The sequence below is a fragment of the Anser cygnoides genome, chromosome 1 (genome assembly GCF_040182565.1).
Source record: "Anser cygnoides isolate HZ-2024a breed goose chromosome 1, Taihu_goose_T2T_genome, whole genome shotgun sequence".
Lineage (NCBI taxonomy): Eukaryota > Metazoa > Chordata > Aves > Anseriformes > Anatidae > Anser > Anser cygnoides.
This window is the reverse complement of record NC_089873.1, coordinates 65,803,367-65,818,466: the sequence shown is the minus strand read 5'-3', so window position 1 is coordinate 65,818,466 and position 15,100 is coordinate 65,803,367. Positions and strand designations below refer to the sequence as shown.

Sequence of the window (15,100 nt, the reverse complement as noted above, 5' to 3'; positions counted from 1 at the left end):
ATACAATAAGCTTGATTTGCATGGAAATTCTTCTGCTTTCTTGGTCTGAAAATGCACAGGCAATAGAGATGAAAGAAAAGCTACAGGAGATCACTGGCAGCAAAGGGAAACAAAAACGTTGGCACAATTGTAAGTTGTCCAAGCAAAATGAATTTACTAACACAGCCAAAAAGTAAAAGCATCTTATAAGACTTTTCTGAACCTCACTAGTCAGATGTACCATTGCAATTTTTTGTATCCCACTACATTACCCATACACACAACACTAAGTAATTCACCGATATATGCTGTGCTAGCCCAGATATGAAAGCACAGGTGAATACACGTCCAACACACAAAAACTTAAATGGAGTTGACAATGGCCTTACAGCCATTACTAAACAGCTTTTGTAACAAGAAGAATATGGAAAGGTACCCTTGTGCAAGTTCTAAATTTGATCATGATTTCTTACTGTAAGAGTTTTGTCCAGTCCTCAAATCTTTAATGTAGTCCAGTGTTTGATGACAGATGACAAACAGCATCAGAGCCCATATAAGACTAACCAAGCCAAATCTTGGGAAAAATACAATTTGGGTCAATACTTCATTTCGTCTGTTTTTCCTGTCTTTTGAAAGATATTACCCTCCTTAACTTGAGGGAAGAACACCATAGCAGGAAAAAATCCTACAAGTGAGCCTGTTGAATCTTGAGGTATTTTCCTGGCAGGGAATCACTGTTAACATTTCTCTTATGAAAAGTCCCCAGAACAGCACCAAGGGGAAGTTTGTTAACATATGGTTTGGGACTCTTTCTTTTCTCTACTCTTGATCCCTTTCAAATGAGCAAAATATCTAGAGGGAGAGAAACTATTCACTGGCAACAAAGACAAAGACCTGCTCATCTTTGCTGAAACAAATTCTAATATTAGTAGGTCTCTCCCAGATTAGAAAAACAAAATGAAACAAAGCATATTGGCTGGGAAAGATGAGAAAGAAAAGGCTAGGAAAAGAAGACATCCTGAAGACAACACAACTAGAAGAAAACTTTGTCACTAGAAAAATATTACCAACACACTTCACAGAAAAAAGACATCTTAGAAAGAAACGCTTGGAGAGAACCCCCTATATTCGGTTTCCCTCTAATAATTCCATCTCAGCATAAAAGGAGACTATTTAGTGTATGACATCAAACCATGTAAACTCAACAGGGATTTATGGCTAGCTTTCAGCACGCAGAATGTCCCATAGTATCTCCTGGTGGTAGGTTGACAAGTGAGCACAGAAGCAATGGCAGTAGAATAATAAGAACATTTAGCACAGAGATTTGCATAAACATAATATTGTTATTAAAGAAAAAACACCACCACAAACAGCAATCCCTCCAAACAAGATGAAAAACACTGAAGTTCTATTTGCTACAAAATAGTCATTAGTAAGAAAAAGAAGAGTAATGGTAAGAACTAGACATGTAGAATCAGAAATTGGAGACTGCCTACATGGAAAGAAGAATAATATCAGCAACTTTTCAGCATCCCTACGCTGCACTTGGTTAATAATATTTCACTTTAGTATAATGTTAAATATCTTTTACAGACAAGGTGGAAGCTTGCACTTCTCATGATTTCTTAAAGGCTCACTTTTTAGAGATTAGCAAGAGTTTTTCCCCAAAGACTGCCCAAATCTTATTTACTTCGTGGTTTAACAGTGTTCCAGTTCAATCTCTTTTGAACTTCTGAGGCTAATAAAGTTAACTGAAAGTACTCAAATTGTTCAGTAGAAATAAGAGGCAATGGAAACAACAATGATATTAGACATATCTCTATTCATAATGTAAGGGAAAGAACAGCAAATGACAAGAAGCTTTTCCTTCTAAGAGCTACACAAGTGTCCTTCATTCATGTGTCTTATGCAAAAAAAAAAAAGGCACTGTTATTGCAATAAAACTTAACATAATAAAATTCTTCTGGTCAATGTTAATTCAGTTTTAGACTGAATCTCCTGTGCAGCCATTAGTAGTAAGGTTAATTATGACAGTTATTTGCAATGGTTAACAATGCAGATATGTAAATCTGGGTTTTTATAAAAGTTTTAAATTGGAGCTGGATTATCTATCATATAATTGTTTCAAGGATGACAAGAAACTAATCCACCTTGAAAATGTCAAATTGCCTGAATAGCTAATGCACTTAAAGAGATAAACCCTTTAAAAATATTTTTCTACTTTTCTGCAAATGACAAAAACCATTGGCAAATTAAAAACAGCTGGGAAAAGATTATTAAAGAAATACCTAAACTTACTCATAACTATAAAACATATTCAAGTGGTTGTTAACTATATTTTCTGCTGTAACAAAGAGAAACAGTAACTTGATTCTAGAAAGCAAGGATGATCAGTGATAGTAGTGGGCTCTTTCATCCAACATGAGGAAAGCAAGATACAGTTAATTACATGAAAGCACACTGGGGTCCTGTAGCTGTAATTCCTTTCTAAGAAGCCTGACTAGAGTGACTTATTATCACCAAAAAATCTTTCCTTTGAATTTTCCATTGAATCAGAAGGATGCAGTTGTTGAATCAGAAGGATACCAGAATATTTTTTAAAATTAAGAAGATATTGATACTTTTGTCTCAGTAGGACTTCAGAGAGCATTTTAGGCACTCTGGAAATAATTGCCTGAATGTCCCAGTGATCAATACTGCCTGAAGCAGAGGAGATATCCAGAGTATTACAGAAGGGCTTTATACTGTATATAGGTAGTAGTACGTTATGTATTTTCTTGCTTGTACAACTGAAACTATCATGACTAACTGAGATTGGGTATCTTTTCTTTGGACATGAGGATGAGAATGTACTTGTGTTTACAATATAACGAATGTATATTATTTTTCTCAGAACCAAATAAAGAATACAGTTATTTGTACCACAGCTGTCTTGCATAGTTAAGAGTGCTCTTTACATTTGAGCTATTTTCCTATTTTCAGCCTCAGGATAAAGATCACAGGAGAATAACTCATTCTCCTAATTATTTCCTGAAACAAAGAGAATAGATTATAAAAAGATAGGGTCTTATGAACTGGCTCGGTGTCCTTATATAACATTATTGGATACCAGTTATTAAGCACTATCTTCTCTAAAATAGAATGAGCAGAGGTAGGCCTGAAAGTATTATAATGTAGAGCTGTCACTGCAGTGCAAAGTAAGTGCGTGTTCATCTTCTAGGTAGCAGTGCTTCACCAGATTTTGCTCACCCTTCACAGGTGCTTGCTTATTCTATAGAGATGCTTAGTGCATACAGTGAGAAAGTGATCTCTGGAGAAGCAGTGAAAAGCAGTACATTTAAGAACGCTCAATATAAAACCACATTCCCTAAATAATTGAATTTCCACAACTGTTTTTTCATTATCTAACTTTACTTGTTATATACTCTCCCAGTTCATATTATATTATTATTTAAGTAATTGTAACAACATTCTCCACTGCATGTGTGTATCTACAAACTATTACTATTATCCAGATGCTATAAGAACATCTGGCTAATCTGAGCTACAATAATATATTCCTCAACTCATTATCAGTAACGCACTGACAAGGCGTGAAACTGCAATTCAAATGAAAGGGTCCTTCAGGACTTCTGAAGCACTCACCCATTCTACGGTACATTGAAAACAACCTGCAAGACTGATCAAATGTGCACAACAACTATTTATTCTCGCTAATGTACTTTTCTGAACAATAGAACTATTTCTTGGGGGTAATAGAATTAAAAAGAAGGGAAAACATGAGTCTAGATATGTATATATGGAGTTTCACTCACAGAATTCTTATGTGAATTATGGTTGTGTCACCTTGCACTCACACAAAAGTACTGCTAAACAGCTCTTAATTGTTGCCTCAAAATTTAATCTCATATTCATCTGAAAAACTAGGACAGAGTTCCAGACTAGAGAGAGCACATGCACACCTCATTTTCCTGGCTAGGTATAAAGAAGTGACTAGGACTCCATAATCTAAAACTTAAATTTCTTTCAAATGTTGTATTTTGTCTTGTTCTAATTTTATGAATAAAACCATTATCACTAGTTCACTTACTGTGTTTTGTGCTTTTTGATTACCTACTCTTCGAAGTTAAAATCAAATTAATATTCCTCTAAAAAATATAGTATATGGGCTACTCACATCTAAACTAAAGAATGCTTGAAAGATTCTGTTCAAATAAATTAGCTTGCCTGTAATGGTGTACTACTCTGCTAAACTGCATATTCCTGCTTATCAACTGCGACTGGCAATGAGATTAAAACAAAAGATTAGACACTTCACTGGTGATATTCTTTTCATTTGTTTTTACGCATTCCCATGTGCCAACCATGCACCTGTATTTATCACATTAACACCTACACGTGCTGATAATTTATAAGTGAAACATTTGGCTGTTAAAATGTTAGCTGTTACACCAGTTTAATGGCACAATTGCTACTGGAAACTGTACTGAAGCAAACTATGTGTCTAACTTCTAGTACCTGTTAAAATATACACAGTCAATAGCACTGTTGTTGCATGAAAATGAAGTCCAAAATTAGCACCAGAGTCTGAAAGTTACTTTCTGATAGGCTTAACTTGCAATTTGGTTTGCATGGACACAGCTCCAGAGTACTTGCTGAAAAGCAATTCACAAACCCAAAGTTTTCTGTGTAGGCATGGACGGTTTGTCTAACACTTGATGTTTATTTTGCACATATAAATATGAAGTAAGATTACCTTCTTCAGTTGAGTTTCCATCTTCAAACATTCTTCCTTTTTCTGTTCCAATGCAATTTCCAGTGTCTTGAGCCTTGAATCTTTCTTCAGTCCCGATGAAGCTAAGGATGAAGCATGTTCCTTCAGATCCAGTAACGATGTCTAAAATAAAAGATGCAAAATAGCTATCAAGTAAATACTTTCTATGTGTAACAGCTATTTTTTTTTGTCTTCATTTTCTTCCTACCCCTTCACATGATGCTCAGGATCCAACTTAGAACAATGTATTTTGTTGGGATGTTCACTGGATGTTCACCGAGCTGACTTAAGACAGCTTGATTTAATTCAGGTTCTCGGGATCAAAATGAAACATTGTCTAAATTTGTTCCAAAATCATTTTTAAAGATGGAAAATTTTGCAAAGATTTTGCAAACTAGAACTAGTTCTTCAGTGAAAGTCATATGTAAGATAAAAAGCTTTTAAATAAAACCATATTCAAAAGTCATATGTGTTTAGCAGATTTGGTCACTGTATCTAAAACTGAGTCTCCTCAAAGCTTTTTTTCCATAGAGCTACTATGGGATGAAACTGATTTAAGCCACCCGTGTCCAGAAGAAATCTCAACTTCTTGCTTTCTGAACCATTTTTTGTGTTGTTTTTTTTTCCTGTTAAATGTTGACTTCTCTGTAGCACCTCCTAGATGCATTTTTTGTATCATTTTAATTTGATAGTTTTGAAATAATATTGTAAGTAGACTTGAATGTTATTATTCCAAGAAAGGAACAGAATACTTTGATATATCTCTGATATAATCAGGCTAACTTTTCTAGCCAGTTGGTTCATTAACAACAACTAACCTAGTTACCAAAACCAGACTCTTGTGAGTCAAAAGAACTAGTTATGTTGTTGGCAAAAAGGCATAAACACTATCTACTATCTGTATGCTTTCTCTGCCCACAGTTTTGATCTACCTCTGTCCTTCCCCTTCTATATTTAGCCAGGAACAAGCTTGTTCTCAGTCGTCTTTAAGCATTGCTCCAGTAAATGCTATCATTGACCATTGGACATTCACTGGTATAATTAACTGCTGCTAATAATGGGACTGTGTGCTATCCATAAAAAGATCGTTCTGAAATGTTTATGATTTGAAAAATTCTCTAACAATGTATTTTTACTAGATAAACTTGTTGAAGGACCTTTACTGTAAAGGAACAGTTTTCTTCATCTAAGATACAACATATACATATAGAACAAACAACTCAAATACAACAGATTCATTTTGCTGGTCAACCTCTTTCTCTGTGAGATCTCCTTGCAAAATGCCAACTTTCTCTTTCAGGTCCTTAATGTCTTTTTTGTAGTTGTCAATCTCTTCCTGTTTTTCCCGTTCATCTCTGTCACGTTGCTCCTTTAGGCGCTCAATGGTCCTTTCCTGACAAAAGAAAGTACTCTGTGAGGAAAATCCATCTTAGTCATTCAAATTCTGAGGCTTCTTATCACAACACTTTACATAATGTAGAGAATGATGAGTGTAGGATACTGCAATTTATTTTGATTTTGTATAACAGATCCTCAAGAAAGAGAAAATTTGTCTTGAAAAATCGATGGATTCATTGCTAAAAAAATAGCAGGCTTTTTGTACCTGAAAGTTCACATTATTGCTACAGTGTAACAAAATTTATCTGCTTATGATAACTAAAATTACCCTAAACTAGAACGTTACATATTGCTTCTTTATTTAAGTCTTCTTTTTGAAGCATACAATTAAGCCTGTGGCCCTTCAGATAGGAAGGGTGTAGTGCCTGTGTGACATTAGGATCAATGTGTGGTAAGAAAGGCAATAAAACAACTTTGCTGTATACCAGATACCAACAGAGCCTTGGTTATCCTGGAAGCTGAAGAGGTGCAAGTGAATTCCCCAAGCTCAGTCAAAGCTTTACCATAGCTTTACATTCACATTTATAGAATCTGACAGGTGCTGTAACCCTGGTTCTCCAGGGATCAAGAAAAAATATACAGAAATTCTAAGAACTGCCCCACCAAAACAGAATAGACAAGGTTGTTCCCTCAGTCAGCATGTCCTGAGAACTGGGCAAGCATACAAAAATACAATGAGAATAAAAAAGCTGCAAATGAAGTGAGACTGAAATACAGCTACATCAGGATAGCTATGCATTTTGATTCAATACTTGGAACTAATTTATTTTTAAAGTTTAGCTATATGAAAGTTATTATTAAAATATCTGAGGAACGAACATAAAATGAAATTAGATATTGGCCAGACTTTATAAAGAAAGAAGGAAAAAAGCAGATGAATGCACAGCTGCAATGTAGCGCATCCCACAAGAGCACCAAAGATGTACCATGCAAACAGAGGACAGCATGAGCAGGACCCAAGCATAGAAGATGATATAAAGAACACATTTTTCTTTCACAACAAAAAAAATATGGTAAGTAGCTGATGACTAGAGAAATAGCTCGTGGCTCAGCTCTGTCCTCAAGCCTTACTCATAGTACTACAATCACTCTGCGTGTTGCTATACAGGACGGCAGCCCAGGCTGCCACTCAGAACATCCTACAGTGCCCTCTAGTGAGAGATGCACCTCAGCAGAAACATCACTCCTGATGCCTCAGCTGTCACCGACGGAAGACTTATATTGCATAAAAGACTTCTTTTATGCAGAGCCCAACAAACACATAGTAAAACTGACTATAGAGACGTTATTAGTAGAAGGACCTTTATTCACTAAAGGACTTAGGCGTCAAACTCACTTTTTCTGCAAGTGCTTCTTCCAGCGTGGTCAAGGCAGTATCAGTATTTGTGGTGTCCGCCTGCAAAGATTTCACTCGATCCTTTAAGCTGCTCATTTGCTTTTCCTTGTCTCTTAACTGTTCTTGAAGATTTTCAATCTTAAAGAAGAAAATTAAATTTTAAGAAAATAGTGATCAAAACCATCCAAATCATCCAAAAATAAGAGCATTTTTAAAAATGTAATAAAACAAAGGAAGTAGGTGAGGGCATCATTTCTATAATCTTACGTGGAAACATCAAGCAATGCAATCAAAACCATCAAATATTAACATAGAATCAGCAACTTTTTTGGAAACTGGGATAGAACTCAGGGCAAGAAAGTCTAAATATTTACCAAGGAAAATAAACTGAAATGAAGAAAGGGTATTATACCTAATTTCTGAGGACGTTGGGCACTGATTGAAGGATAATTGAAGGAAACAATTAGGTTTGATATTAAGGAAAAGCTGTTGATGTAATAACAATATGAAAGGATAAAAGCTGAGAAAAACATTACTGAAGATATAAACCAAAAAAAAAAAAAAAAGGCTCTTAATTATTAAGAATCTGTTAAGTATTCTCCTAAGTATTTCCTTTGATACTGATGCATTGTCCACAATACTGGTATGCTGCTTTTTTGTCTTACGAAGTGTTTTGCTATATGGTATACTAACATCAGGCATCATTCTCTGGGTAGAAAATATATCATCCTTGTTTTCTCCAGGTGTAGAATTCAATTGATTTATGAGATCTGAATATATCTTTTGACAGACCAAGAAGACCCAAAGGTAAACTCGTATTATACATACACATGCATCACAAAGAACAGACACATTAGCACATTATCATTGCCTGTCAAAAACAAATTTATCAGCAAAGGATTAAAGTGGGTATAGATTTTTCTTTCTGTTGTTATTGCTGACAGGTTCTTCTTGCATCAGCAAACATAAATCATGCACTGGAGAATGACACATGGCAAGTAAGGTGCCTAACTTCAAAACAGTTGTAGCAGGATATTATTTGAAATCAATTTATACAATAAGACAACCCCAAGGACTATCTAGTCCATTATTTAGTAAACTTTTTGAAAGCATTACTAGCCTTTTTGTTTCACCTGTCTAACAGCAGTTAGAAGCTCTTCAGTTACTGGAAGTACATCAAATATCCCCACTTTTTACTGCTCTACCCTGGAAGAACTAAGACATTGTGATCTAAGAGCAAACAAGTATTTAAAGCCATCAATTACTACTTTGTTCTCTATTAAAATCACCTCTGGACCATTGTTTTGTGAAAAAGTCTAGATCAGTAACGATATATTTAAAAGATTCTGCAAGAGGCTGAACATTTAGTCACAAAAAATGGTAATTTATTATATGTGGAAGCTAGGAGGAAGAAGGGAAGAACCACCTAATTCAGGGAAACCCTTGCTAATGGTCTTCTGTAACTCAGGGCCACTGAAGAAATCTCCTGGTATAAGATACTCCATACTGGGTTGGGTTTTTTAATTTTTCTTATGTAAGCACATGTAAACTTATAATCCAGCTTTATACACAATTTATATATTACTGATAGCAGTAGAATAACATACATGTTTTGTTTTGGTTTTTTCCCCCAGTTTTTAAGGAATGTACCAAAATTGGTTTTAGTTTATCTTCCTCATTATTTTCTCTTAGAGGAAAAGTATTAGGCCTTCAAATTATGCTTAAAATTTTAAATTGAGCACAACAGAAATGACTTCATAAATTTTGAAGAGCAGCAAAAAAGCATAACTTAGTAACATCTCATGTGACTTGGAAATAACTGAAAATTCCAACTTTTTAATGCACTCCTATCTATTATTTAATGCCCTAATAGCATATGCATGTAGCACACGGAGCCTGAGAGAGAACTCCAGCAGTTGTGAATGGAAGCCCTCACGGTGCCCACACATGCAGTTACCAACTAGGTAACATCCCTGAGAGTAGCCTACGTGGCTGCTTTTGACCTTCGGAGCTTTCAGTGTCGTCAGCTGTCTAGACAGACTGGCTGTTTAGACAGCCAGCCATGAAAATACACTACAAAGAAGCGTGAGCTATTCTTAGACTTGTGTTTACTTCTGGAGGCGAAACACTCCAGCAAAGGCTCCAACTGGCCGGAGAGGGGAGAGTGCAGAGTGACTTTCTGCTGTGAGCAAACTGCACACAAGAGACAGCTAAATAATTCACAACGAGCGATGTTAAGATGCTTGCCTAGGCAGCACAACCATTTGCACAAGCACAACATGCATTTACACGTGTGACGAACACTATTTACTGTGATGAGAGTAAAATAAAGCTATGTAACAGTACTGTATATGACAGAAGCATCTTCCCATTACAACCGCACCCTGTCATATATAAAAAAAAAAAAAAAGGTTATATGCAAAAAGGATGAACTTTTCTTTCTGTCTACATACATGCTTTGCAGTCTGGAGTAATGAATGTTTCCTTTTTTTATCTTTCAGGGAACAGCAGGTACAATAAACTGTTCCAAGTCACACTAATACCTAGGCAGTATCAAAAAAATAAACAAAAAACTAAAACAAGAACACAAAAACAAACAACAACAATCACACAAAAACAACAGCAACAAAAAAACAAAGCTACCTACAAATGTGCCTTTTGCAGAATGGGATAACCGATGGTTCCCAACAAGGATGTGCCTTTCAACTACAGAAAACTGGCTCAACTCATGAGTCCAAATTTAAACACTTATACAACACCAGATGCAAAATTTCCCTTACAAAATCACAATGAACAATAACTGAATTTCTTTATTCCATTTTTCTCCCAAACCTGAACCACTGAAACAAATAATAGCTAAACTATAGGTTATCCAAAATTATATAATCAGAAGAAAAAAGTAACTAATATTCTACACTTAGCCTTTGTAGTCAGTTAATATAAATGACTTTGCTATTATGACTTTGCAAGTCGTCTGAGTTCTCTCACTGAAAAGAATATATGATGTACCTCATCTTTGTTTTATCATCCTCTTTTCCTATACAACAGGAAAAATGAAAAAGTAACACCAAACAAACTCTCAAATAACTGATAGAAATAAAGCAGATGACCAAAATAGGGTCTTTTTCCCCAAAGAAAGATGAAATAAAATGCAATGGAATTTCCAAGTCCTCTGGAATACAGAAAGGGACAAGAACTGAAGGAGCACTGTTTAGTCTTGAAACAACCGTAAGATGACAAATTTTCCCTGAAACGTTCTAGAAACCTAGGAAATATATATATGTACAAACTTTCTAAATAGGAAAAATATATATATACTATCATTAGATTATTAATCATATTTACTCTTCATATGCATACTTATTTTGAAGGGTAAAGACAGGGATCTTCTAGAAGCTTAGAAACACTAAACTTACTGTAAAGGTATACATACCTTTATACATACTGGAATGATCTGCTCTGCATAGCAATTTCTTCATCAATAATGATTTACTGAAATCTTTTTCTCCAGCTTTACCTGGTGTCAGGCATTACTTTGTTTCAACCTGGATGATTTACTCCTAATTCTGTGAAACCAATTATTTCACTTTCCAGCCCTGAAGCACAGGAGTAGAGGCACGAGAAGTTGCCTCTGGGATGCTGTTCCAAAGGCAAGGAAGCTTCTATTTTTTGCAAATAGCAGTCCTACTGAAAACCCCATGCAAACACAAAGAACAAAAAACACCTCAGGGAATTAAATTAGACATATCTAGCTTAAGACCCATAAAGACCATTAGATTCCCTAATTCCTCTAGTTACAGGTTATTAGTAGATCCTTTGTACTATGCTTCAGCCAAGGAAAACTTTTGTAGAACCACCATAAACCCTGAGGTGTGGATAAATACAACACTCGAGAAGCTGAATTCTACTGTACCAGTGACTTCCGCGTCAGAATAAATACAGTGGGTTTGTGAATTGGTAATTCAATTTCTTTTTCTCTTGCTTCCTGTTACTGGAAAATATTTTTTTCCTCCTTCAAAATATTTGTTTTTAATCAAAGATCAACAGCTTCCAACAGCTTCTTTCATCGACTGAAACATGATTTAACTGTATTTATGTTTCACTTCCGACTTTTAATTTTCTCTTTACTATTTTGTTTGTCTTCTAAAAGGAACAAAATGATGAAAGAAAAAAAAAGTTTTAAGAGCCCTTTAAGTTAGATCACTCTTTTGCATATTCAAGGTCCTTTTCAATCTTGAGAAATTTCATTGCATATTCTGTTTGTAACTCCAATATCAAATAACTAGTTATATCACTTACCTACAGACAAATCTTTCACCATATTTTTTGTATAAACAGGGGAAAATGCTTATGTTCTGCACTTCCCCAACACAGCTCAGCAAAGAGACTGTTTTCATCAGTAATATTTCATCTTCATCTTAATGTACACTGAATATATGAAAGACAATCACTGTAACATAAGATAATATTCCTTGACTGTATTACAAGGGCAGATGTACATGAGAATACCTCAGGAGGCTGCTAAGCCTCCCACTTTTCTGATCCCAGGTTTCATCCCGTGCAAGCAGTACTGTAAAAAGGACCTAACTAACCAGGTGGGACGAGAAGTTTTCTGTTCTATTCCTATGGCAGAGCTGCACAAATAAATAAAAACTCTATATAAGTTGTGAGTTTTCTGAACAATTCTTCCTTGGTTTTATAACAGCACTATTGGCCACGTCAGCTTCAGCATCATTGACTAGAATATGATGGAATCTCACCAATTACAGGCAGAGGTGAGTCTGTCCATGTCAGGAATAACAACATGGAGGAGGAAAAAAAGATAGTGTGGGAGACAGAGTTGGCAACTTAACAAGTATGTGATGATAAAACAGCTACAATTCTTTCTGGTTGAAGAGATGTCACTCCCTTCAATGGCAACGTAAGAATACAAATCCATTGCAAAAAGCTGATAGTCTGTAGTCATACTTTATTTTGCTACACTCCCACGATATCTGAGAAGCTGAGAAAGGTGGGGTTGCATCAGAATCAAGATGAGAATATAACAGTTACAACAGACAAGATCACACCATTGTATCTGACATATGCAAAAAAATGTTGCTTCAGAAGGGGTAAGGCATTTACACCAAAAAATTGAGAGGGAACTGAACTCATAAAATTTTGTTCCTAAAATGTGTTGGTCACCTTAAGTCCCAAGAGACTGTTAAAGAAAAATATACTATGAGTTTTATAAATATTACTATGCTTTTAAAGTAACTTTTGGAGACCAAAATGACAGCATATAAGCAAAGATTACTGGTCAGTTTTATAAGATTAAGCTCTAGTTTTATAGATGTCATACTAAAAATCTCATCATTATGATTGTCTTTCTATTGTGGATGGAGACACAAAATTTGGTCTTTTGTACGTGTATTGGCTCTGTTTCAACCTCCAATATAAAGTGTTGCTATTCAAATCCAGAGTGAAATAAGATATGTCATTTGCGAATACCATTTGTATCACCGAGTTGTATCATTTAGACTGAAAGTAATATTCTTACTATTAATTTTTATAGTTAAATTTTGAAGACTAGCAACAATGTGCTATGCTGAGGTTTCAGGCATACCATGTCTTGTTCCAAGGGTGAGATTTTTAACCTGTTTTGAAGTTTAGTATAGATCAAAGAAATTTTTCTTTTTTTCACTAGTGTTTTGGCAAACACAAGTGAGAGTTTCTTCCAAAGTTCATCCGCATTCAATATGCTCTTTTTACTTCATGATTTAAGCAATGGATATAAACGCAGTTAAACTATTGTAAAGTAATACTCTTGTTCTTGAACAAGAACAAAAATGAACAAGCTAAAAATGATTCTGGAATACTTTGTATATCAGTTAATTTCATAAAATTTGTGAAGCATTAAGTCAATTAAAGACACTCTAAAAATGCAAGAAACCAGTGGTTGTCTCTCTCTCTTCAGTTTTCTCTAAAGATCAAATTCTGAAGTATCGGTTAACACTTCAACGTAGAGATGGTGAAATGTTCAGTTAAGTGCTAAATCTGTTTGTTCAATTTACATAATTTACATTCCTCTTGCTACTCCTTGAAGACATGACTACTTTTTATTTTGCCTCACAAGTAAGGTGTTTTTTTTCTTTTTACCACTCTCCTACTTCAATGCTTACCTGGAACATCACTCTCTTTGCAACATCATATCAGAATATCAATTCAAAATGCCCTGATGTTGCTGAAACTAGTATATTGAGATTCTGGGATGTACAATGGGATTCCTTAACACCTTGATCTGTATTGGCGTAAGAAAGAGAAACAGACTAAAAGGGATGGGGAGAGTATGGAGGAGGACACAACTGAAAAAGAATTTGAGATTGGGAAACTCCAACACAGGGGTACATCACACACAGTACATTCTTATTGACTTCTACCCAGGTCCAGTTATAATTCAGAATAACTTCCATGGGTGGGGGAAAAAAAAAAAGAACAAAACCAAAACAGTTGCTTTTTCAGAAGACTAAATCTTTTTGTCATTTTTACTCTCATGATCTCCAATCTGATGAAAATCCTTAAAAATTAGCATGATGATCTTACAGTATTTTGTTTTACACAAATAAAACATTTTGTAGCTATGCAGCTTAGAAAGCACAAAGAATTTATTATTGTGGTTTCTGTTTAAACAAACAAACAACAACCCCAAATAAATCTATGGACCACAAACAGGCACGTTGCTTCTGCTTCTAAAGGAAGAAATGGTTAAAAAGTGAAAACAATGCCTAAAAAAGAAATTGGGGAACTGCTAATCGAATCAACATTTTATTCTTGACCTGACTTTGTATTCACATTTATGCAATAATACTGACTTGAGAATAGTATGGAGAAAGAAGAGCTGCTATAACAAAGCCTGACTTAATAACTTGTACAGACAGTTAATTATTTTGTACCTGTGGTGAAGGAGTCACAAACAATTGACACTGATCCAAAAGACTATTCTCTTTTCAGTGTTGTTTTTTTTTTCCACACAAGGTGCTTTGCTAGTATATTTGTATCTACCAGAAAAATAGTTCATCTCTGTTTACAAAAATAATCTCTGAGGACATTTCCATCCCTTTGTTTTCTCTTGTCCTCCTTTCCCTCGCATACTTAATCACCCTCTGGTAGCTCCGGTTTGCTGACAGATCCCTGCAAAATAGAACTAACGAACTGTCGCCATAAGCTGAGTTACAATTATAGCATCTTCTGAATAGAAGAGAATTTTTCCTGTGCTATTGTATTCCCTATATCAAGCAGCATTTAAACCAGATGTTTCAGATCATACTCTCAGAATATACTATTGTGTTTGCAGTCTTTCTGTCCTGCTAGTAAATAGATTGTGTTGGAAGGTTTGAAGGAAATTCAATCTTATTACCAAACTTTTCAGTTTCTGAAAACTTATGCTGAGAAGCATTTTTCTTATAAGCTTCTAAGGAGAATCTTGCAGAGTTCAAGTCAGAAAAAAAAATAATAGAAGGAATGAAGACCTACAGACTGTAGACTGACTCTTGAGTTGGCAAATAACATGAAATTCACATTTTCAAGGGAGCTAATTTACACATTCTTAAACATTGTCTCGGTTCCAAAGTATT

The 15,100-nt window shown here is 35.1% G+C and overlaps 1 protein-coding gene across 10 annotated transcripts in view; it reads right to left on the bottom strand.

Annotated features, from left to right (window-relative positions):
* ERC1 (ELKS/RAB6-interacting/CAST family member 1) overlaps positions 1-15,100 on the bottom strand; it is a 309,043-nt gene that overhangs the window by 185,199 nt on the left and 108,744 nt on the right. For all 10 annotated transcript variants that reach the window (XM_066990214.1, XM_066990218.1, XM_066990216.1 and 7 more), the window contains 3 exons: positions 7,488-7,625; positions 6,006-6,146; positions 4,736-4,876 (listed from right to left, as the gene is read on the bottom strand). In XM_066990214.1, coding sequence (XP_066846315.1) covers positions 4,736-4,876; positions 6,006-6,146; positions 7,488-7,625 — 420 coding nt within the window. The remainder of the gene's footprint in view (positions 1-4,735; positions 4,877-6,005; positions 6,147-7,487; positions 7,626-15,100) is intronic.